General features: G+C 42.3%; 1 protein-coding gene across 1 annotated transcript in view; it reads right to left on the minus strand.

Moving 5' to 3' along the window:
* Positions 1-25,657, minus strand: part of SCN11A (sodium voltage-gated channel alpha subunit 11) — an 86,490-nt gene that overhangs the window by 13,873 nt on the left and 46,960 nt on the right. Inside the window, exons 16-23 of the mRNA XM_058729449.1 lie at positions 20,158-20,271; positions 19,309-19,423; positions 17,155-17,309; positions 14,041-14,214; positions 8,019-8,120; positions 7,284-7,553; positions 6,539-6,592; positions 3,773-3,910 (exon numbers count right to left, since the gene is read on the minus strand). Coding sequence (XP_058585432.1) covers positions 3,773-3,910; positions 6,539-6,592; positions 7,284-7,553; positions 8,019-8,120; positions 14,041-14,214; positions 17,155-17,309; positions 19,309-19,423; positions 20,158-20,271 — 1,122 coding nt within the window. The remainder of the gene's footprint in view (positions 1-3,772; positions 3,911-6,538; positions 6,593-7,283; positions 7,554-8,018; positions 8,121-14,040; positions 14,215-17,154; positions 17,310-19,308; positions 19,424-20,157; positions 20,272-25,657) is intronic.

The following is a 25,657-nucleotide window of genomic DNA, read 5'->3' on the forward strand; positions in this document are numbered from 1 at the left end:
TAAAACAATAAAACAATAAAACAATCCAATTCAGAAACTGGCAAAGGACTCGACTAGCCATTTGTCTAAAGAAGCCCTATAAAGAGGCAACAGGCCTATGAAAAAAAAATGCTCACCGCCGCGAGTCAGAGATATCTGCACGCCGATGTTCACAGCAGCTCTGGTCACGAAAGCTAAAATGCGGAAGCAGCCCAGGTTGCCTCACCGTCCATCAAGAGCTGAGTGGCTGGGCAAAATGCGGCATATATACGCGGGGGAATATTCTTCAGCCTTAAAAAAGGAGATTCTGACATATGCTACAGCGCGGATGAACCTTGAGGACACGATGCTGAGGGACATAAGTCCATCCCAAACAGACAAATGCCATATAATTCCGCTTACACGAGGTACTCGGAGCAGCCAAATTCAGAGCAAAAAGAAGTAGAATGGTAGTTGCCAAGGGCTGGGGGAGGGGAAGGAAAATGGGGAGGCAGGGTTGAACAGGTACGGAGTTTCGGTTTTACAAGATGAAAAGAGTTGTGGGGATGGGTAGGGGTGATGACTGCACAACATTATGAATGTACTTAATACCCCTGAACTGTACATGGAAAATGGTTAAGGTGGTATATTTTATGTTATGTATATTGTACCACTGTAAAAAAAATAAATAAATACATTTTTTTTTGTAAAAAAAAAAAAAAAATGCAGCCCTAGAAGTTAACCAGATTGTCTCAGGATGCCTGGCAGATATGCGTCTTCAGTAATCATATGCATCATGACAGTATGTATTAGTGCTGTTATTCTGAGACTGTCCTGTGTGTGTGTTGGGGTATAAAGCAAAAATGAGTAATCATGGGAAATGTTAATTCTATCATTTCCTGTGCCCGTGAGAATCGGTTTTCTCAGCATGGGAAAGAAGAGATTCAAGTTATTATCAGAGAAGGGGTTACGTGAAAACCTTAGAGTTCTCAACTTGAATGACCAGTATTCCTATTTCTACGTACATTTCCTTGAATTTCTAAATGTGAATAGCTCTGGCCACTGAAAAATCCTAGAAGCAATGGCAATGAGCGTTCCAGGTTGTGATCTTGGGATACCACCTCCCCACCCCACCCCCCACAAAAAAACAAAAAAAACAAAAAAAACAGAACTCCTTAGAGAAATGGCTGATTCTTGACCTGGCACAGGAGTGATACCACTTAGCCCTGGAACATCTTGTCATTCCAGATGGCAAGGAAGCTGTCAAACGGGAGGACCTGATTTTAATCCTGATTTGAAAAGAAACAAACTTTAAGATCACTTGATCAAAGGATGAAAGATAAATATTTTAAGAAAATGAAAGACTCAAAGAAATCCGAATGTTGACTGGGTACTTGACAAGTTTAAAGATTTCATGTTAAACTTTTTAGGTGTGATCATGGACTGTGTTTATGTTTAAAAAGAGATACGTCTTGAAATATCGGTGGATGAAATGATGTGCTGTCATTTGCTCTGTTGAAAAACCTGGTGGCAGGATTGGATAAGGGGAGAGATGCCATAAAGATGTTTTTTTTTTTAATTTTTAAAAATGCTTTATTCACTTTTGCGTGAGAAAGAGAGACAGAGCATGAGCAGGGGGAGGGGCAGAGAGAGAGAGAGAAAAATAGAATCTGAAGCAGGTTCCAGGCTCTGAGCTGTCTGCACAGAGCCCGACGCGGGGCTCGAACTCACGAACAGTGAGATCATGACCTGAGCCGAAGTCGAACGCCTAACCGAATGAGACACCCAAGCGCCCCCATAAAGAAGCTCTTAAATCAATAAACATGTTGGGTGATGGGTAGTGTAGGTTCATTTTAGTAGACTCTTGTGCATGTTGGAAATCTTCTAGAATAAAAAGTAAAGATAAAACGAAATGCCATGGCCTGATCAAAACAGTGATTTCAAATGTAAGCTGAAATCTAAAATCACAAGGCCTTGACATCCAAATTGTAAGTATTGACTGCAGTCAAGCCGCATATAACAGAGGTGACGCCACACCACACACCTCCAAGAAATAGCAGCAGTAAACTTACAGAAGGACAATGAGTGACTTTCCCCGAAGTCACTAAAGGCTAATCAGGGGCACCTGGGAGGCTCAGTCAGTTAAACGTCTGACTTCGGCTCAGGTCATGATCTCACGCACGGTTCGTGGGTTCGAGCCCCGCGTCAGGCTCTGTGCCGACAGCTCGGAGCCTGGAGCCTGCTTCGGATTCTGGGTCTCCCTCTCTCTCTGCCCCTCCCTTGCTCTCTCTCTCTCTCTCTCACTCTCTCTCAAAAATAAACATTAAAAAAATATTTTTAATGAGTAACAAAGCTAATCAGTATCAGTCTACATTTTGGATAGATTACAAGAGTTGAAGAAAAGTTGAAAAGAACCATAAAAACAGTTAGAAAACCAAAGGTGAATATTTAGTTACCTGATTTTAGGATTTGGGGATTCAGTTCCTACATGTAAGAGAAGAAGCCAAAAAAGGACAAGATTGGGAGTTCGGCCCCATAAAAATACTAAATGCCTACAAATCGAAAATGTCATTACAGAAATATAAGAAGCAAGTCACAAATTGGACTTAATATATAAAAACATAAGAAAAAATGACAATTTCCATTTGGAAAAGAGACAAAGGGAGAAATATAACCATCAATCTGAAAAAATATATAAGCTCACAAATGATTAAATAAATGAATATAAAACAATGAGATAACACCTTTACCCATCAAGCTGGAAACGAAAAATTATAAAAATATGAATGATGAGAACAGAGCAAACAGGCACTTTTATATCTTGCAATCCTGTTGCAAGGAGCGCCGAGCACAGCATTTCTGAAAGGTTATTTGACAATATATGTTTAATGCCTTAAATTCTAGAAACTTATCCTGAGAAAATAATCACAGATACAGAGAGAATTTCAAGAATGTTCACGATTGTTTCAGAAGAGCAAGAAATTTAGAAATGACCTCAATGTCCAAAAAAGAAGGGAATGATTAAGATAAATTACTATCTATCTATAATATGAGATGCAATTCAGCCCTGAAAATTCTCACAATAGAGATGATTTCATCACATGGGCTCAGTACTAATGGGCAAGGGGGGTGCTACAAAATTAAAAATATTCTGTCATCTCAACCATGTACAAGGAATACATATTTAGTGAGAAAGTAACTGACGAGGCTTACTCTAAAACTGTTATCATCTAGTGACCACCTTAGTGGCGATTAAATTTTTTTAGTCTTCTTTTATTTTCCACATTCACTAAACATCCCCTATAGATTACAGAATCAGAAAAAAAAAAAATACACATCTGTTTATTACAATGCACGACGAAAAAAATCTCCCTAAAAAAAACCCTGCCTCTTTCCCAACCAACTTGCTTCCAAGTAAGTTCACAAAATCTGCCGAGACTCGCGTGCTGGGAGCCTGGACACAAGTTTGCTGGAAAAGGAGAGTTCTTCTTTTTATCTTGGATTACAAGGTACACTTGAAAGGTTACTTAAATATGACTGTAGAATCATAAATACTAATCCTAGTACGTGTTTTTCTGTTGGGGTTCAACAATGTCCTCTGTGTAAGGGGGTAGAGTGGAGAATCAAAGCAGCGATTTAATAGAAACCAGCTATCCTCAATCTCTTTTCAGCCATATCTCCAAGAATCTTCTCCAGGTGGCTTTGTTCCCATGCAGATGATGCTTTGCACCACAGTCTAGATCAGCATTGTGTTCCTTCCAAGCCCTTTGGGGAAGACGTAAAACCACCAAATCAGAACAACCCCCATACTTATCTTTTTCTGCTGTTGGTTGAAGTTGTCGATAATAACACCGATGAAGAGATTCAGAGTAAAGAATGAGCCAAAGATGATAAAAGCCACGAAGAAAAGGTAGTTTTGTGGGTTCTCCTCAAACCCTGGCTGTAGTTCTATCTGTTAGGGAGTTTTTTAAACAAGAAAAGAAAACAATTACCGGAGAAAATTAGAAGCCATCTTAACTACCTTATCTAAAAGACCACAGTGTCTCTCGGCAGGAGCTTTAGCTCCCCAGCCTCCGCCAACCAGCCATGGCTCGTGCAGGGAAACCCTCTTTAAGCTTCCCCTTGAGGGGCTTAAGTGGTACCATGCAATGGGGTGGGCATGTGAAAAGAGGCGTAGGCTTTTTCTCCTAAGCACCAGGGAATCATGAAAAGGTTGTAAGATTGAGGAATGGCATGACCACATGTGTCCTTTGAGAAGGTCTCTAGAATGTCTATATGGACACATAACTGGAAGGAGCCAGACTGGAGATAAGGCCACTGGAGAAGGTGACTACCAACTCTTGAACAGCTACATCCTTCATATAGAGCCCACTGTTGTATTTAGTCTGTGTTTGTGCCCTGTCACTCTTGAATTCCCAGTGCCTGGCATACTTTGTGACATGTAGATTCTCAATACACCCTGGATGGATGGATGGATGGATGGATGGATGGATGGATGGATGAGTGAATTAATAATCAAGCTCTAGAGCAGACGCAAAAATGGACCACAACTAAGTTCCCCCAACTCAAGGTGTGACCAAAAGCATCCAAAATCCCCTTTGTCCAAGTTCTTCACATTGTCATTGGCTTTATGCAGTTTGGGAACAGGTGACAGGAAGATTTCTCTTTTCTTTCTCCAGATGCCATGGGAAGATATATCTATGCGTGTTGATAGCTCTGTCACTTGTTGAATGTTTTTATGATGTTTGTTATTTAATACCCACCACACAGACTAATGTAATGAAGGTAATATTTGAAAATATTTTTGTCTTTTGCCTTGAAGAGTACCTGGCCTTGGTCCCAATTGGCTTGAGATGTCCATTTGTTTGAACTAAGGGTAGCCGTTAGTACAAAAACTATATAATGGAAAGAAAGAATCACCACTCAGCATCTGACATTTAAAATAAGGTTATAATGCAAGCTAACCATCCTGCAAAGGGACATTCAACTAGGGAAAGTAAATGATAAAAGCTCACCTCTCTTGTACCCAGAAAAAGTAGTAGAGCGACAGAGAACATCAGAGTCATGAGATGTGTATCCTGATCCTCTCTCCATGGGTTTGGAGAGGGGACTTGGCATTCAGTAAATTGAAAGGAACACGAAGGGGGGAAAGAGGATAGTTTTGCTCAACTTCTGTATTTTTCTAAAAGGAAGCTGCTGCTGGGAAGGCCTGGGATACATTGTGCAGGCAGGATGACTGAAGAGGTTAGAGTGGCATACTTGGACAGACAGAGTCTCTCAGACTTTTCAGTTTTCATGAGGCTGGGACATGGAGTTGATAGCCATGGGCCCGCCCTGACGGGCTTTTGGTAAGTGATGGGAGTAGCCTGCTGGGCCAGGGAGCCAAGTAGAGGACATGACAGAGAGTCAGTGTTTAAGGCCAGGAAGAGTTAAGGGGGGAGAAAGGCCCATGTTTGCACCAATATTTGAGCCCCACAAGATTCCCTGTGACTACGCAGACAAGGGTATCGTCATGCTAGGTGCCAGCACATACCAGCTATAATGTCCCAGGACCAGCATCAGGATAGACATCCCTCCACCCACCGCCACCCACCTATCATTCGCTCAGGGAACATACGTAAGCCACACTTCCTGCAGACTTCTGCATAAGATTCCCTCCCCATCCCCCATCTCCACCTCAAGGCAAATGGATGCCTAAGGTAAGCTAGGGTGAAGGTCATATACTCAAAAGACAAAAATTAAGCACATCAATACTTTAAAATCCTGCGTTTGTTATAATTTACTACTGTACCACTTCTCATACCCCCCAGTGCTGCCTTTACCAGCTCACATGTATTGAACATCTACTATGTGCCAGGCATCAATTCTGCAGACTCTCATACAGAACATGTGTGTGACGACAGGAAAAAAACTAATGCTGGCTCCATTCTTCATTCAACCATTTGCTTACCCCATGGCTTTGGGCAGCATTCTTCCCTTCTACTCCTCAGTTTTCCCTACTGGGAAATAGAAATGGCCTAGATGGCTGAGTACCCTTCCAACTTTGGGAATCCATGATTTTACTTCTTACTTAACTAGAATTTAACAGGTGGCAATCGCCAGAAGCCCGTTTGGTCTTTGGAGAGACTGTAGCCATGGGAAGCCTCTCTTATCAGACGCAGTCCATCTGTAAGGTCTTCCCACAGCCCTTGGCTGGCACCCTTTGAAATCTGGCTTCTGCCTGTATACCCATTTGGAAAAGAAGTGAGAGAGGAAAATCAAGGCATTCTGTGATTCTGTTGCTTCTGGCTCCAAAGCATCCCAAAGCCCCTTTGTCCAAGTTCTCCTCTGTGAGAGGTTGTTCCTCGGTCACTATGGAGAAACAGGACCGGGCTTTGGAGCAGAATGGAATGGAATGCTCAACAGAAGATGAATGGAAACTTTTTTTTTTTGATCCCTATTTCATAGTGTTTGTCCCAAGGAAAACAGGGCAAGAACGCTAGCCAGTGGAACTACGACGTGGGAAGTTCTAGACCGTGTAGTGATGACATCCCTGATTTGACCCTGGCACTCTCTATAACATGGCAGAACACGAGCTCACCCCTCTGGAATCGACAGCTGCATACATGATATCCATCCAGCCCTTAAATGTTGCCTGTAACAAAAGCAGAGAAACATGAACACAGAGACTTGCTATCTGCAGATAAGTGCCGTAAAACAGCAAGCGAGGCCCAGTGGGCAGATGCGTCTAAGACGATGCCCCACCCTTCCAGGATGGAATGGCCAGGTGAAAGAGAATTCCTTTCCTTTACAAAGGAATTCAGACTATGGGTGTCTTGTGGGTTTTTTTTTTTTTTCTTCTTCTTCATTTATACAAAATAAAGAGGTTTTTTGTTTTTTTTTTTTAAAGACATTCCTGCCTTAAAAATTTCTGGAGAAGCTGTGTTAAAGCTGCTGGAAAGAGCCTGGCCGAGGCTTCCCTCGTGCCTCATGTTTATGCTGTTCAAGCCCTGGCAACCGTGGTTTGACCAGAGGACTGACTTCCAACAACGAAGTGCTGCTTAGCAACTGAGTCTCCGCCCGTTTGGCTCTGGAGCGTAAGGCGCAATACGGGACAGCGTGAGAGATGTACAGGGCCTTGCGTGGAGGTTGAGGCTCAGGAAACAAGAAAGTTGGAGACACTCGGTGGGGGGCAGTTCCAGAGGGCACTGGCTTCCACATGAGGAACTGGGAGTCGATTCTACCAGCTCAATGCAGTCACTGTGTTTTTCATTAACCCGAGAAACGATTTATGCTTCTTTAAAGGTTTCACTCCTCAGGGTGAAAAATATACCAACGGCACTTACCACTTGCAAGAGGGCAAGGTAAGCCATTCCCACATTGTCAAAGTTGACCGGCGGGGTGACCCAAGAGAAATTTCCACTTTCGCATTGACTTTGGTTTGCGACGATGCTGTAATTTATAACTGAGTTTGTATCTGATACATTAATGCATCTTCCAAATTTTCCAGAGAAGAAGTTTACTCCCAGGATACAAAATATGAGCCAGAAAATGAGGCAGACAAGCAAAACATTCAGAATGGCAGGTATAGCACCTATGAGAGCATTGACGACCACCTTAAAAAAGAAAACGGAAGAAAAACGTAACAGATGTGTAGGATTCACCAAGCTCTGGATCTCAGGATGGGCCTGATGTGCAGGACTGGACCTCTTAGGGTCTGTCTTTACTTTCTACCCTCAAACTCCCAACCCCGCATCCTAGGACAAGCCCTGCTCTCGGCTCCCTATGGACCCGTTTCTCTTGTCACTGAGGATCACTTGAGAAGTGTCCTCTGATGACAGTGTCACAGACCTATGGGACACCTGCCCTAGGATTGAAGGAAAGCCGGAACCCATCTTGCCTACCACAGAATGCACGCCACATCCTAAATTTTTCATCTCTCAAATTCTAAACAGCGCGTTAGGTAGGAAGGAGTCCAGAAACAGCTTGACAATTTAAGGGAAGCCCAGCCCAAGAAGAACGATTGGTGTTTCCACCTCTCCCTGACAGCTGACCTTCCTCCCCTTTGCTGAAGAACGTACCTTCATTCCTTCAAACTGGGACAGTGCGCGCAGGGGCCTCAGTGCTCGTAGAGTCCTGAAGGACTTCAAGCTCTTTAGGTCGATGAGACTGGTCACAGAGACCTGGTGGGAAGAGAAGCGATAGGTAGTGTACCTGACCTGGCTCCCAGGGAGGCCAGTGGGGGGCTGGTAGCCCTCATTCCGAGAGGCAGACACAGGGTGTCCTCAGTGGATTATCCAGAAACAGAAGCCAGCCAGCCTTCTAGAAGTCGGAAGGCAAGTGAAGAGGCTATTTTTGCTCCAGTCTGCCAAAGCTACAACCCATGCAGGTGAGGGCAATGCACTTACATGATTTGTTTAATGAAAGACAAAGAAAAGTGAGAAATTGTTAAAGGAAACCAAAGGACATGACAATGATGTGTCACTTAGGGTCCTGAATTGGATCCTGGACTAGGGGGAGGTGAGGGAAGGTGACACAGGTGGATAGAAGAATTAACCGTAAAGGACCTTATTGAAACGATTGACAAAATTAGAAAGTATGTATGGATCTTACTATTGAGTCATGTTAAATTTCCTAACTTTGATAATTGTGCTGTGACCATGTGACACAATTTCATTGTTCTCAGGAAACACACACTGGAATGTTTAGGGGCAAAGAGGTGTGGTGCCTGCAACCTAATCTCAAGCAGTTTAGCGAGAAAAATGAAGCGAAAAGGACAAAGCAGATGGGGTGAAATGTTAACAACTGGTGAATCTGGGGAAAGAGTATAAGGGGTTCTTTAGGCTGTTTCTTGCAACTTTTCCGTAATATCCTCAAATATCCATTTCAATATCAAAATTAAAAGCTACAATGAAATAATAAATTGTTTGCTAGTATTTCCCCTCACTCAGTTAAATTTGGGGGGGGAATTCAATCCAATTTTCTCTGCCAACATACTTCTTCCCAATGAGTCAGGACTAAGGACTGGAAAGCTCTATAAACACACTAAATTGAAACTTAAATATAATGAGCTTAAGTTGCACACCACCATTTGCGGATTCCAGTCACTGTCATCGATTATGCAGAGGCTCAGCTTGCAAGACGGGTTGCCCAGCGGGACAGGAAGTGAGTTATCCTACAACTGACTGTGCTGATATTAGAGTTCACTATTATCTAAAACCATTCCCTACTAATCCTGTCAATCTCATCGTAGTAGTAAAATACTGGCAAATTCAGAGGAATTAAGTGAGTTGGTATGGCAGAATGGCAAAATTTTTAGATGGGTAATTCAGCTTTTAAGAAATTATCGATTCAGAATGCTCTTATTTATAAAGGTTTCCTAAAATAGGCTGTTTGCTTGTAATGGCACTGCCCGTCGGGAGAGTTATTTCAGCAGCTTTTCCACAAATACTCCTTCTACCTGGTTCCTGGTGAGAGGGAAAAGAACAGCACAGCTTAACAGTTCTTCTGGCTTTACCCCGTAGCTGTTATCATGGGTGGGGAAGAAGGGTCCCTAGAGGGACATTGTACACCTTTTCACCTGGAATCCGATCCCCAGTCTCCATTCCACTAGATTCAGAAGCACTGATGAGACACGCAGACATAAAAACACCCGCATTCGTTCCCACTCCACAGTCTTCTGCTGCTTTTTATCTTATCTTTTTTTCCGATCTAACTTGCATTTATCAGTCTGCACCATGTGAATAGTCACCATTTTGACACATACCTTTTTTTCCTTGTGGTTTATTCCTTTTAACTGTTGTAAAATATTACAGTGTATAAATATTCATATTTTATGGATCCATTGCCCCTTGGTGAGTATCTAGGTTATTTCAACTTCTTTGCTGCTATGAACAACACACTGGACAGCTGTATGCATTTTTCCTGCCGACGTACTCAAGAATTTTCCTTACGTGTATAACTAGAAGTAGTATTTCTGGATAGTAAATTACAAATTGGGCTCATTTGTAATTTTACTTAATAGTGCAAAATTTTTCTGGGGCACCTGGGTGGCTTAGTTGGTTAAGTGTCTGACTTTTGATTTCAGCTCAGGTCATGATCCCAGGGTTACAGGATGGAGCCCCCCATCAGGCTCGGTGCTGAGTGTGGAGCCTGCTTGGGATTCTCTCTCTCCTTCTGTCCCTCTGTCCTGCTCTCTCTCTCTCTCTCTCTCTCTCTCTCTCTCTCAAAATAAACAAATAAACCTTTTTAAAAAACACTGCAAAAATTTCCCTGAAATTTTATTACATTAGTAGCAGTGATTACAGATTCCATTTTCTTATATCTTTCTAAGTATTAGAGATTATCCAACTTTAAAATTTTTGTCAGTCTGACGAGTAACACAGTTTCTCATTTTAACATGTACTTCTGTGCTAATTGGTGATGTAGCTAGTATGTATTTCTTCATATATTTATTACGACTTGAGTTCCTTACGTGAATTACCTGTTTGCATCCTTCTCCCATTCTTACATTGGGTTGTCTTTCTCTTGTTGAGCTGTAGGGAGTTTTTTATACTATGGATAATAATTTTCTGTTATGTATATGGCAAATACTGTCTCCAGGCCCTAGCCTGTCTTTATAATTACAATTCTGTTGAATAAAAAAACCAGAGGCTTTACATTTTGGGATAGTTGAATTCAATTATGTTCTTGTGGTTGTGTTTGTAGTTTTCTTTTTACATACATTTTTTTTTAAGTCCGACCATTTATTTTGAGAGACAGAGTGCATGCAAGCAGGGGAGGGGAAGAGAGAGAGGGAGAGAAAATCCCAAGCAAGAATCATTACCTGAGTCGAAATCCAGAGTTGGATGTTTAACCGACTGAGCCACCCAGGCGCCCCTCTATTTTTCTACTTCAAAATTATAAAGATCATTTTACACAATGCCGATTAACAAGCAGTGTAAAAGGATCATTCACAGACATTCTCTTATTTAATCTGCACAATAATTTTCTGAATTAAGTACATTTTATATCACCTACCATGTTACAGACAAGGAAACCCAAAGCCCAGAGGATTAACAACTTACTTCAAGTGGAATTGGCGTTCACACCCTGGCCTATGGGATGCCAAAGCTCATAACAGCAATAGTGGACCACACTTATCCAGTGCCTTGTCTGGGATTTATAAAGCATATAATTATAAGATTATTTCTTTCCTCGTTCTACTCATTTTTGTTCCGTTCATTTTGTTATCAAGGTTATACTTGTCTCATTAAGTAAAGTTTGTAAGCTTCCTCTCTTTTCTTATTCTTTGTAACAATTTGAATAAGGTTGGGGGTAACTGCCTATCTTAGTTCAGGCTGCTGTAGCAGAATATCATAGCCTGGGTTGCTTATAAATAATGGAAATTTATTTCTCACAGTCTGGAGCTGGGAAGTCCAAGATCAAGGTGTCGGCAGAGTCACTGTCTGGTGAGAGGCCACATCCTGGCTCACATATTGCTTTCTTCTCCCTGTGTCTTCCCATGACAGAAGGGGTGAGGAAGCTCTGTGGGGTTCTCTTTTATAGCAGCTGTAGTTCCATTCATGAGGGCTCTTCCCTCATAACCTCTGCTCGTAACCTAATAAACACCTCTAAATAGGAACACATTGAGGATTACGTTTCAACATATGAATTTTAGGGGATGCAAACATTCAGTATATAGCACTACTCCTTGAAAGTTTGATACAACTTGCCTGTAAAACCATCTCGGCCTGGTGCCTTTTTTGACAGTGTGGTATTGAACTACTGTTTTGGTATTTTATTTATTTTTTTTTTTAATTTTTTTTTTTTCAACATTTTTTATTTATTTTTGGGACAGAGAGAGACAGAGCATGAACGGGGGAGGGGCAGAGAGAGAGGGAGACACAGAATCAGAAACAGGCTCCAGGCTCCGAGCCATCAGCCCAGAGCCTGACGCGGGGCTCGAACTCACGGACCGCGAGATCGTGACCTGGCTGAAGTCGGACGCTTAACCGACTGCGCCACGCAGGCGCCCCTGTTTTGGTATTTTAAATGGTTATTGTTAGATTTATGTTTTCCATTTTGTATCTGGTCAAATTTTGGCACTCGGTAAAAAGTCTATACTCTCATTTTTATTAATGTGAAGATTTATGTCAAAAGAAGGAAGCACTTTGCTTAAGGTTGCACAGAAAAAGCACAGACAAGAGAGCTTTAGGATCAGTTTCCTGAGTTGAGGTCAGTGGACCACAGGTCCCTAGAATGGAGATGCCAATCATTTGTCCACTGTCTTATGGGTTCTTCACTATAATATAAGAAGATAATGGATTCAGAATGATTTGCACCCTGGGAACTGACAGGGTTGACAGACGTGGATATATTTATTTCCTTTTATCATTCCTGTTGGAGCTCCCATAGCACTGGTGCCTTTCTAAAATGCCTGAAACACATGGCTACTTGTGTCCACCAATCATTTTTTAAATTTTTATTTAAACTCTGGTTAGTTAACATACAGTGCAATACTGGTTTCAGGAGTAGAATTCAGTGATTCATCACTTACATACAACACCCAGTGCTCATCCCAACAAGTCCCCTCCTTAATGCCCACCACCCATCTAGCCCATCTCCCTACCCACCTCCCCTCCAGCAACACTCAGTTTGTTCTTTATTGTTAAGAGTCTCTTACGGTTTATTTCCCTCTTTCCCTTTTACCCCCTTCCCATGTTTATCTGTTTCTTAAATCCCACGTATGAGTAAAACCATATGGCTTTTGTCTTTCTCAGTGTGACTTATCTCGCTTAGCATAATACACTCTGGTTCTATCTACATTGTTTCAAATGGCAAGATTTCATTCTTTTTGATGGCTGAGTAATAGTCCACTATGTACATATATACCACATCTTCTTTATCCATTCATGAGTCGATGGACGCTTGGGTGTGTCCACCAACATTAGCAACATTATGGTTCTCTAAATAGGTATGCTGACCACGTGGGTTATGCACGTATGGTGTCTGCTTCTTTAACTAGCAGGGACAAAGTCTAACTACTTAGCTCATGGTAGAAAGGATATCAGTGTTAAAATCAAGGGCTTTAGAGTGAGGCTTACTGGGTTTTGGAGTTTCACCTCCACCATTTCTAGCCAATCTTTGACACGTTTCTTAACTTCTCTACGACTTAGTTTCTTCCTGCATATATGAGAAAAGTAATAGTGCCTACCGTATTGAGTGGTTGTGATAGCTAAAAGAGAGAAGGCATACGAAGCATATGGCAGAATACCTGGCACAGACAAGGCATTCGATAAGTGTGATCTACTATTATTAGCTTTAGGATCGCACAGACCAAGGTGTGAGTCCCAGTTTCCTCTGAAGCAAGTTGCTAACCACCTGAGCTTCAAATTTCTTTGTCCGTAATCTGGTAGGTGATGTATAAATCTGCTTAAGCCAGAGCATTGATGTGCAGACTAAATGAAAGAATGTTCTGGGGCGCCTGGGTGGCACAGTCGGTTAAGCGTCCGACTTCAGCCAGGTCACGATCTCGCGGTCCGGGAGTTCGAGCCCCGCGTCGGGCTCTGGGCCGATGGCTCGGAGCCTGGAGCCTGTTTCCGATTCTGCGTCTCCCTCTCTCTCTGCCCCTCCCCCGTTCATGCTCTGTCTCTCTCTGTCCCAAGAATAAATAAAAAACGTTGAAAAAAAAAATTAAAAAAAAAAAAAGAAAGAATGTTCTTATGTTGCTTGGCAATCAAAAGGGAGACCAGCTTAGTCTACTGGCTTCTGACCTGCTTTGAGAAGTCTTCAGAGAAAATAGAAAGTTGGAAGGAGAAGGGTAGGACACTCAATATTATTCTAGGCATACATCAGACATCAGCAGGGCTTATGGAGAGAACTGGATGAGTCATCATGGAAAGGGCTGGGGTGGTGAGAATATGAAGTGCAGTGTGAAGAATGTGACCCAGAACAGACAGGACTGCTGATGGGTAGATGACGACTATTTGCAAGTACTGTGAAGAAAAATATTTTGGAGAGGCACCCATATAAGGCACACAGGAAAGGCAGCTCCCTTATGATACCCACCCCTCCCCTCCCCCCAACCCTTGCCCGCATGGCACACAGAGATGGTAAACTTACAATTACAATGATGAAGTCAAGCCAGCACCAGACACTGGTGAAATACTTCCCAAATCCAAAGGCTACCCATTTTAGACCCATCTCCAGGATAAAAATGTAGGTGAAAATATGGTCAGTACAATTAAGTAATGCTTGGATATTGGGTCGTTTCTCAAGGTGAATATCTTCAAATACCTGAAATGATAAAGCATAGCCATGGGCCAGGTTGAATATTTGCACAGAACTGCTTGAGGACTTTACTTTTTAATTTTTCTTCCTTATTTGAATAAACTAGTATCTGTTTTGGTGACAAGGTTTTGCTCAAAAGGTATTAAGGATGAAATGTCTCAGTGGAATCAACTCCTTGAGTAAGTAAAACCACAAGAAGGAAGATCCTATTTCTAGACTTCCATTGCCACAAGAGCTCCCTAGGTTCTCATCACTGACCCCTGAAATGTGAAAACATCTTCCTAACAGATCACCACACAATTTCCTGATCTTCCTGATCCTTCCAACTCTTGTCAGCAATATCTTGCCAACGTTTCCAGAACCACTCAGTGAAATATTCCATCTCTCTCATCCTCCTAGTTACTTTAGTAACCCTATTCAGTGGCTCTCCATTGCCTGTAACACCTTAGGTCCAAACACCTTAGCTCCCACTCTAAATCCTGCCAACCCTGATGCCAACGACCTACCACAAACAGCCTTACCACTTACCCCTGTGCTCATGATGGATGTGCTCATTTTTATGTGTACCAACACATGCAAAAGTTGAGGAAGCTCTGGGCTAGTGTAAATTACTTTGAACGTGAAACATTCGTTCAGTGTGATCATGAAAATGAGACGCCTTAGCTTCTGAAGAGACACTTTTTCATGCTGCATGCAAGCATTTCCCTCATTCAAAGTGCATATGTGATTCTTCGGGGTCTATATAACTAGGGTAAAAACTGAGAATGAAAAAAAAGAAGATAAGGGGACCTAGTACTGAACCTGTCAAGACATCTGGGCAAACACTGAAGGCAAGAAAGAAATCGGTCCTGCTGTTGAGTATGAAGGTAAGCCCATGGCCCCATGGCCCTAGGGAACAATAATGCAAAAGAATAAAACAGTCTGACTTTCAACTCCTAGGTGGGCTTTGACTGGAGAAGACCCTCCACTTCCTCCTGTCCCCTGTCATCTCCTCATCATTTTTGAAGTCTCAGTTTGGCTGATATTTTCCATAGGAAACTGTCCTTCTTCCACCAAGAATGAGTTAGATGCCCATTCTACATGGCCCCATGTCATCCACTGCTTCTCTGAGTGTATCACTATGGTCCTGGTCTATAATTGCTTGGACCCCATCTGTCTTCCCTACTAGACTCCCTGCTCCTGGAAGTCAGGGACTTATCTGTGTGTTTGCCTCTTAAAGACAGACAAATGGGAATGGTGTGGAAGCTCAGTCCCTCTGTCATTTTGGAAGCTGAGCAGCAAGCTGGCTCAGCAGATCTGTTTGCTCCACAGAAGAGTAGGCCAATGTTAGCAACCGAGCTTTGGAGGCTCCCACATTATAATGAGGACATTTCCTTGTCCAGGAAGCTCCCATTATTACACAGCTGTCCAGACCAGAGCTTCCCAAACTCTCATGAGTCCCGAAGCATCTAGGTTCTGATTTCAGCGGGACTGGGGTGGGCCCAAGACTGCATTTCTAACAAGTTTTCAAGTGATACTAAGGCTGCTGGTCCACACAGAACAGACAGTGGCAAGAGACCAGATGTTTCCTGTCTTCCTTTCTCTACAGATACGTTAAACGGAACTAGACCCCAGTCCCTCTCCTATAACCCTCAACATTGTGTGTTCAGTCTTGCTTTGTCCAACCTACACTTCTCTTAACATAACAAAGATGAGAACTAGAAGGAGGGTACCACGTCTCCCTGGCCTTCTGACAACACCGTGCTTTCCCACTGAGTAACACAGGGTTTGGTAGACACCAATTATCATTGTGGAATAAATGAAGAACCCCATTACTTGAATAAGGTAAATAGCCAGTGAAAATGTAAGCCCAGAAGACTTCAGGGGATCCTAGACCAAGGGTTCGCAACAAAAAGTAGGAGAGTTCTCTGATACGGTTTAGAAAAATTTACTTTTCTTTTTCTTGAGAACTAATTTGTACTGCAAGTAGATAATTGGAGATGGGTGCTGATCATAGGGTCTGGGGGGCCCCAGCGTGCACTCATCTGCTTTCACCTGGAGATCACACAAACGTAAAGCACTAGCCAGGAAAGCAGTGGTGACAAAGCAAGACATTTCCTTGTCCCTTCCAATGGCTAGTGACTTAATGTTCTGTGACCCCAAATCAATAAGGGAGAACCTAAGGTTCCATTCACTTACATACCAAATAGTAAGAGAGTTTAGTTACATATTATGTCCATTTTAAGGGAAAACACAAGATAGAAGGGGACGAAGGGAAAGAGAGAGAGAAACATGTAGGTAGTAAGGAAGAAGATACTATCACTCAAGGGTGGGAGGCAAAGAGAAGGCAAGGACCAAAAGGTGAGGAGAGAGAGCAGGAAGGATATATGCTATGGAGGCCAGTGGATTTGGAGTTATTTCCAAACCTCACTGGGACACACCTGACACCTCAATCTAGAAGGATCTGCCATGTACATAAAGCAGTATCTCTTTGTTTCTCCTCCCAAGGGAACATGAGTGGTGGAAAATACCAAGACAACGTATTATATCCTCATCTGGTCCCTGTAGCCTTTCCCTCTAAATGTTTTACCTTTTGGAGAGCAGCTCTATGTTCTTCTGGAAAAGAGAGGTAGAAACATTGCTGTCCAGAGGAAGAAATATGTAGGATACAGTGAAAATGTCTAGAAATTGTCCAAGAATGAGGGACAGGCCTGGGGTCAAGGGCAGGCTCCAGTAGCCACTTTAAAGTGCTGATTTGAGTCACGCTTCCCCACAGGTAAAGTGTCTTTGGCTTGGGGACTTGCCAGTTGGAGCATGACTCTAGAAGTTGTGTAAAATCTTGCCCTTGAGGGGACCCAGCAGCAGAGATCCCGCTTCTGCCTTGTCTCCCTACATTCACAGTCCCATGTCAGAATGTAGCCCAGCTGCCTTGATCCCCAAGGTCCCCACAAGACCGTGATAATTTACCAGTGCCCCACTGCTCAGCAGAATCACAAAGATAACAAAGCTCTCAAACCAACTGTGTTTCACTATTTGGTAGCAGGTTTTCCGCAGGTTCCACCAAATGATCCAGTGGGACTTTCTCTTGTCCGTGGCACAGCATGGGAAGCAGTGACCCAGGCCTGCAAGAAATAAGCAGTAGCATTATCATTAGTGCCTGCCTTGAACTGTATTAATAATCCTAACTCTTCATCCCTGCCTTTATGTTTATCCCTTACCTTTGCAATTTTTCCCACTGGAGAAAGAGGTGAAGTCGCTTTCCAACCCCTCAGTTCTGGGCTTGGCCATATGACTTGATTTGGCCAATAGAGCAGAGTGAAAGTCACACATGCCAGGTCCGAGCTTCGGCCTTAACAGGCCGTGCATGTTTCCACTTGCTCTCCAGGACCATTTTCATAAGAAAGGAATATTTGGGTCAGCCCACTGGTTTCAGGAGAAGGAGGATGGACATGTGGTACAGAACCAAGTGGCCCAGGTAAGCCCAGGCTAGGTTGGCCGGCTCCCAGTCATTACCACTCATACGAATAAAGCCAGCCAAAATCAGCAGAGATACCCAGCCTGGATGAGCGGAATCATGTAGATGCATGTTCACTCTTGTGTGCCACTGGGGCTGCATGGCTGTTTGTTATACTGCAATTTCTTTTGGCAATAGTAAGCTGTGTCCTAAGGACTGAGGGGAATGAGGTAAGGAGCGGCACAGGCTCTGTGAACCACCCAAACCACACAGGGGAGAATCTGATCCACTGTCGAGGTGCTTACACATAGCTGGACATTTGCCTTCAACACACACGAGCCCTCGGCATGAATCACGTCATCCTTCTCCCCTTGTCTCCTCCGCCCATCCTCCAAGTCCTGTGGATGCTAATTTCACAGTGATCACAACATTCCACTCCCTTCCTCATCATCTTCCTAAGCAACCGTGAGGTCTCCTCAGTCTGCCCCTGCCATCCACCATTGTTTAGAACATCAATAGGTCAATCTCCCTGAAAGGTTATTTCTTCTTTTATGCCACCCCTCCCTTCTTGAAACCAACCTTTCTTCTCCAACTCCACTGTTGACAACCTGTGCATACCTCAAAGACCAGTCCAAATGTAAGTCAGGAGAACAGTGATCTATTCCTAGCCTGACTTCTGACCCCGTGGGAAGTTGGGGGGCCGTCAAATCACCTGGAATATGTTTGAAACCATTCTTGGTGTCTTGTCTGAGACCGGTCTAGTGTCAAACTTATGGAGAAATTTTTAATTTTTAGATTCATTCATTCACTTAAGTATCTATCTATCTATCTATCTATCTATCTATCTATCTATCTATCATCTATCTATGTTGAGCCCATGATCTAGGAAAGATTCCATTCTCACCCTAGAGATACAATATTAAGTCACTGCCTATGTTTTTAAGGACCTCACAAGAGAGACAGACACAAATAAATTCCCCACATGAATATAGGAAATAATAAAGGCACATAGGAACAAACCACTGTAACTACTCAAGGAATCAAGAGAGACTGCATTTACTGATTGCTTATTATGTGCCAGATACTCTTCTAGGTGATTTACATTCACTCATTTAATACTAACAATAACCCTTTGCAGTAGATACTAGTATTATAGCCATCTTATAAATGAGGCACAGAGCGGCTAAGTAAATTAAGTCACACAGCTAGTAAGTGGAGAGGCCAAAATTAAGCTCAGGCAGTCTGGCTCCAGAGCCAAAGGTCCTAACTACAATGCTATCTTTCTTTCAGAGAAAAATCTTGAGGGATGGCAGGGCTCCATTCAACCCTGGTCAGGTTCCCTTTTCTACCACCTCGTCTACGTCCTGACAATGGATGTACTGGGGGTTAGAGAAAGTGGGAGACATATTGGCCCAGCGGGCTCTCAAGGAAAGTTTTCTAGAGTTTCTACCCTAGTGGTTAGGTTATATAAGTTGAGCCCACCTAAATCAAGAATTTCCTGAAATCTCCTTTGCCTGGATCTGATAATGGCCCCAAGAATTGATAGATGCTCTCCCTTCACTTTTGTCTCCAGTAGAAGTAGAAAGGAGGCATCTACAGAGCTTCCAAGAATAACAGAATTTCCTCCAAATGTTCTGCGAACTGGATGCAGGAATACTGCCACTTACCTTTGGGAAAACATCTCTCTGGTTCTTTTTTGGGAACCATTTCCGGTATCCTTGCAAAAGGATCCTGTGGATCAATGGTGCTACATTCTGAGAAAACACTGGTAGTATCAGACTTCTGCACATGAGAACAAAGGAAAAAGGGAATCATTTACCAAGACTGTCTCTCACCATGGTAGCACCTAATACCTTAGTGTGTGGCATTTTAGGAATAAAGCTAGCTAGACAAAGATTCCAGGTATAGGGGTTTCTAGAAAGTGTCCCTCTCATTGGGTGTTTTTAAAAAGTGCTCTGAGTAGCCCTGACATTAGGAGAGAATTTCCTAACTACTCTCCCTTGGCTGAAAAAAGACAAGGTATATGAAGATACAGTGTCTCAACCGTCCCCCCTCTACAAATCATACCTCTGATACACTACCTAACTCCAAATAGGGAAGCTGGGTGATGAGGTGAAGGCTACTTTACTGAGACTAATTTTCAGCTCTCTCAATCCCTAGAAGAGTAGGGCTATGTTAGTGGCTCTCATTGATTTTTGTCTTCCAGGATACACTTTGACAATGTCTAGAGACACTTTTGATTTCACAACTGGGGGATACTATTTGCATCTAGTGGATAGATGCCACGAATGTTGCCAAACATCCTACTACAGTAGACAGAAGAACCTACCACCATGAGGAATTATCGTGCCCCAAATGTCTTAGTGGAGAGGTTAAGAAACCCTGGCCTACACCTTTGCTTAAGATCGGACTCTGGCAATTGGTTCCGCATTAGTCTTGATAGCCATAGTGACTGTCTTGGAGAATGTGTATGGATAAGCCACAGGTTCCTCTTGGGAGCACCCTGGGAAAATTACCTTTCGGGGGTTCTGTGCTGACAGGTAAATGTCACCTTCAGAGAACACATCGATTTCCACACTTTGAGCTCCTGGGCTGGTAGACGTCTTGGTCTCCTGAGGGAGTTCATAGGCCTGACACAGAGGAGGCCAATTAAGTACAATTAATATTCCTCCTGGACAGCTCACTTGAGATAAAACAACTTTGAATTATGATGTTTTACTCCTTTTCTTTTCACTTTTTAAAACTCTCCTGGAGAAACTCCACACAAAATAATTCTGGGAAAGCTACCATAGGAAACAGGTAATGAAACTTACCCAAAAGTCATTTAAGCAAAACTATATGGTTTTGGTACAAAATTCACCAAATAATTCAGAAGGGAATGGCTAAATAATAAATTATTTAAAAAGTGGTACTGGTATAATTATCCCTGAAAAAAATAATATAATACAGAATGCAGTAAAAATAAAATCCATAATGATTTGATGTACTAATATGAAAATAGATGAGTAGAAAATGTTAGAAGAATAATTTGGAAAATAATTTTTTTATTCTTTGGGGTACAGAGGGTTGGCTTAGTGAAATAGAAAAGGGCATAAAGAGACAAATGAAGATGTATTACTACAGAAAAATAAAAAGTAAATTTTGTGTGACAACCTGTGGGTATATTCAAGAAAGATGTACAAAGTCATGCAGGTATATGTGATTACACCTGCAGGTATAATCAAGAAGGATGTCACGGTGTATGTAAATATTCCTGTGGCTCTGACACTCTAAGGTCATAATTTAAGAACACTTCTCCCATTTGAACACATGCATGGACACATTACACACACACACACACACACACACACACACACACACACACACATGAAACACAGGTAAATGTATCTATGGACCAGACACAGAACAGAAATATGAAGTAGTAACAATTTAAAGTGTGTAGCAGAGAGGGGCGCCTGGGGGGGTTCAGTCGGTTGGGTGTCTGACTTCGGCTCAGGACATGATCTCATGGTTTGTGAGTTCGAGCCCCGCGTTGGGCTCTGTGCTGACGGCTCGGAGCCTGGAGCCTGCTTCAGATTCTGCGTCTCCTCCTCTCTCTTCCACTCCAATGCTCATGCTCTGTCTCTCTCTGTCTCTCAGTCATAAATAAACATTAAAAAAAAAATTAAAAGGGGCGCCTGGGTGGCGCAGTCGGTTAAGCGTCCGACTTCAGCCAGGTCACGATCTCGCGGTCCGTGAGTTCGAGCCCCGCGTCAGGCTCTGGGCTGATGGCTCGGAGCCTGGAGCCTGTTTCCGATTCTGTGTCTCCCTCTCTCTCTCTGCCCCTCCCCCGTTCATGCTCTGTCTCTCTCTGTCCCAAAAATAAATAAAAAACGTTGAAAAAAAAAATTAAAAAAAAAAAATTAAAGTGTGTAGCAGAGAATGATAACTAAAAGTGCCCCATATGAGGAAGGGAACTACAGCTATGTCCAAAGCTTGAAACTGTGGACTGGGTTGAAGTTCTTGCACGTAAGAGAGAAGGCCAAAACAAGTTGTTGTCAATGCTTGGAATTACAATTATACACAGCTGCCTATCTAGGGAGGCAGAAGGAAGGAAGGCCTCAGCAGTAAGACCTGAGTAAACGTACCCACTGGATCTGAAATACGCCCAGTGTCACTATTAGACAGGAAGCTCAAGTTGGCAATTTAAGACTTGGTTCTGCGCTGCTTGCCCCAGAAGTATCTATTAAAGACATCACAGAACTTAGACTGCAGAGGGAGTGACAGATCCTCTCACTAAAGATGAAATTTTAAACGAAGACTCCGAAATACAGGAGGAGGCAAACAAATCAGCAGCCCTGTAAATTAACTACTAGGAGGTGGATTTACCTGAGAAAAAACCGAAATCATATAATAATCTGGAAGTGTCATCAAAATGAGTAAGTTTAGGATTTAATCAAAAGTATACAGAGTTTCACTTCCTGAATGGCAATGTAAGGAGCTCTGTGGACATGTTCTCCAGAGAAATGAGCCTCAGTGGGGAAAAATATTTTTAAGAAATCACTTAGAGTCTCTGGAAATTGTCCTCAGGGCATACAGCCAAGGAAGAAACATTTATTCAAAAAAATCTTCAGAATTCAGTAACAGCAGCAGGAGTCCATGGCAATCGAGCCCTGATTTCCCCTCTCCCTCTCACCTTCCAGCTCAGTTTGATGGAAGCCTTACTTGAGGCAGCTGCGAGGAAGATGAGGTTCCCTCTACCCTCAGCCCCCAAGGAAGCGAGATGTATCTTATCAGGAGGTGGAGATCACTAGCTTTTCTTATCCTCTCCAATGCAGAGTTGACGAGGCCACGTTCCTGGTGAATGTGGCCAAGAATTTGGGCTCTCTTTTTCAAACCAGTCTCCTAGGACAGAGACTATGCCAGGCTCCCCAGCTTGAGAATACTGGAATCCTGATAAGCCTTACGCCAGCTAGTTTGTAGGGAAGAGGTTCCCTCTTTTTACAAAGAGGGAAGCTGAGAAGATGTGAGACTACTGCCCCTCCAAGCACTTGCATTAGTAGCTAAGGGCTTTTGTCTATGGTAGGAGGCATTCCAGAAGAAACAAGAACTTTGAAGCTCTCCACAAAAGAACCGACTTTATCTGACACAATGTGAGGGAGTCCAAGCCTAAGGGTATTCTTGAAAACAACGGAGATTTTGATGGTAAGCAAGGAAGAAGAGACTGCTAGCTCTTCATGAAAAGCAACAACTCTAACTAATTTGGATGTAAATCTTAAAAAATAAAAAAATAAATTAAAAAACAGCAACAAACTAAACCACAGGTCAGCAAGTTCATCACAGAGAACCGAGGAAAGAGACAACTGAGAAGACTCTCCCTGGGTTGGGGGCGGAGGGGAGGGACCCGAGTGGCTCAGTCAGTTGAACATCTGACCTCGGCTCGGGACACGATCTCGCAGTTTGTGAGTTTGAGCCCCACACTGGGCTCACTGCTGTCAGTCTGTCAGCGCAGATCCCACTTTGGATCCTCTGTCCCCTTCTCTCTGCCCCTCCCCGGCTTGCATGCCTCCAATAACTAAATAAATAACTAACTAAATAAATAAATATTTTTTTAAAGAAGAAGAAGGAGGAGGAGGAGGAGGAGGAAGAGGAAGAGAAGAATCTCCCTGGGGTCAGAACAAATCTCCAAGACTGGCCTAATAAGTAAACCCTACCTGAATTTAATTAGGTCAGACTGCAGAGCAATCAATGCCCTGTGGTATCGTCAAAAACAATAGAGCAATTAAGCCAGCAGTTAGTTGAGCCTAAAATCTGGGTGTGACGCCATATATGGCAGACAGAGTAACAGAGAGATCGTGGAAAGAGATAGTCAAAGAGAGACCTACTAAAATAACTGTCATCCTGCAGTGACGGCCAGCAAACCCAAGGATGTGCCCTCCAAAGTGGCACCAAAGACTTCACATTTGTGTGTGTGTGTGTGTGTGTGTGTGTGGTGAGGGGAGGTAGGGAAAGGAGGGAATAGACTTCACTAGAATAGTCTAACCAAGTCACCAAAGAATCCCTAGAGAGGAGAAAGGGGAGTAAGTTCCAGGTCCGCTACAATATATTAAAATGTCCAGTTTTAAACAGAAATTATAAAACATGGGAAAAAACCCAGGAAAGTATGACCCATACATAGGAAGAAAGCAGACAACATATACTGCCTGTGAGAGGGCCTGGATGCCAGAGTTAATAAACAAAGAATACAAAGCAGCGAGTATAAATATGTTCAAAGAATTTTTAACAATATTTAATAAATAAGGGATGCTATGATAACAATGTATAATCAAATACAGATTATCAATGAAGTGAGAAAAGTTATTTAAAAAACAATAAAAATTCGGGGTGCCTGCGTGGCTCAGTCGGTTGAGCGTCCGACTTCAGCTCAGGTCATGATCTCATGGTTTGTGAGGTTGAGCCCCGCATCAGGCTCTGTGTTGACAGCTCAGAGCCTGGAGCCTGCTTCAGATTCTGGGTCTCCCTCTCTCTCTGCCCCTTCCCTGCTCATGCTCTGTCTCTCTCTGTCTCTCAAAAATGAATAAACCTTAAAAAAAATATTTTTTAAAAACCAATAAAAATTCTAGAGTTGAAATGTGTAATAACGGAAATGAAAAACTCACTAAGTTGAGCAACAGCACATCTGAACTGGCAGAAGAAAGAATCAGTGGCCTTGAAGAGGGATCAGTACAGATTGTGCAATCCAAAGAGCACAGGAAAGAAAGAAGAGAGAAAACCTAAAGGAAACTCAGAGGAATGTAGGACACTATTAAGCACACCAACTACAAAGAAAGGAGAGAGAAAAAGGAGCAGAATAAGGCTGAAGACTTCCCAATTTTGACCAAAAATATTAATCGACACCTTTAAGAAGCTCAGAAAACTCAAAATAGGATAAACACAAAGGGATCCAAACATAGATATACCATAGTAAAAATGCTGAAAGCCAAGGACAGAGGAAATATTGAAAATAGCAAGAAAGAAGCCATTCATCATGTACCATGGGATTCCAACAAAATTAACAGCTGACTTCTTATTAGAAACAATGGAGACTAGAAAGCAGTGGAATGATATGCCGCGAGTGCTGAAATTAAAAAGCAAATGTGAACCAAGATTTTATTATCCAGCAAAACTATCTTTCAAAAATGAAGGTGAAATAAAGACATTCCCAGATTAACAAAAAGGAAATTCTTGGCGAGCTGACCCACCTTACAAAAAAATGCTGAAAAAGATCTTTCAGGCTGAAAGGAAGTGATCCTAAATGATAGTAAAAGTACACACAAGAGAGCAAAGAGCGGAGGTAAAGGTAAGTCTGTAATTATAAAAGATGAGAAAAATGCGTATTTCTTTTCTTCCCTTCTGATTTCAAGAGAAATCGTCTGAAACAGTTTAAAATTAACGTATTTTTGGACATGTAACATATAAAAATAAAATATATGTGACAATAATAATACCAAAGAGGCAACCAGGAGCAAAGTTTTATTGTAGTAAGGGTATGATACCTAAAGGTAACTCACATTCACAGAAACAAATGAAGAGAGCTAGAAATGATAAATGAGAAAATTAATAAACTCTATAAATAGATACTTGTTTTCCTTCTTTTCTCAGCTTCACTAGTAAACATATAATTATATAAAGCAACGATAAAAATGTATTGTTGTGTTTTTAACATATATGAATGCAATATGTATCATAAAAATAGTACAAAAATGTGGGAGAGGGAACAGAGCTACACATGAGTCATGTTTCTGTATCTCATTAGAACTAAGTTAACTTATCAGACATCAATTCTGAAGAAGTTAGATGTATGTGGCAGCTCCTAGAGCGATCAATAAGGAAGTAACTCAAAAAATGATGTGAAAGTCATTAAAGGAATTAAGATGTTATATTAGAAAATACTTAAATAATGCGAAATAAGGCAATAAAGGAGGAAAAGAGGAATAAAAACACATGGAACTTATAAAAACAAAAAGTAAAATATTAGTAGATAAACTGGATCAATAA

Source organism: Neofelis nebulosa, chromosome 5 (assembly GCF_028018385.1).
Source record: "Neofelis nebulosa isolate mNeoNeb1 chromosome 5, mNeoNeb1.pri, whole genome shotgun sequence".
NCBI lineage: Eukaryota > Metazoa > Chordata > Mammalia > Carnivora > Felidae > Neofelis > Neofelis nebulosa.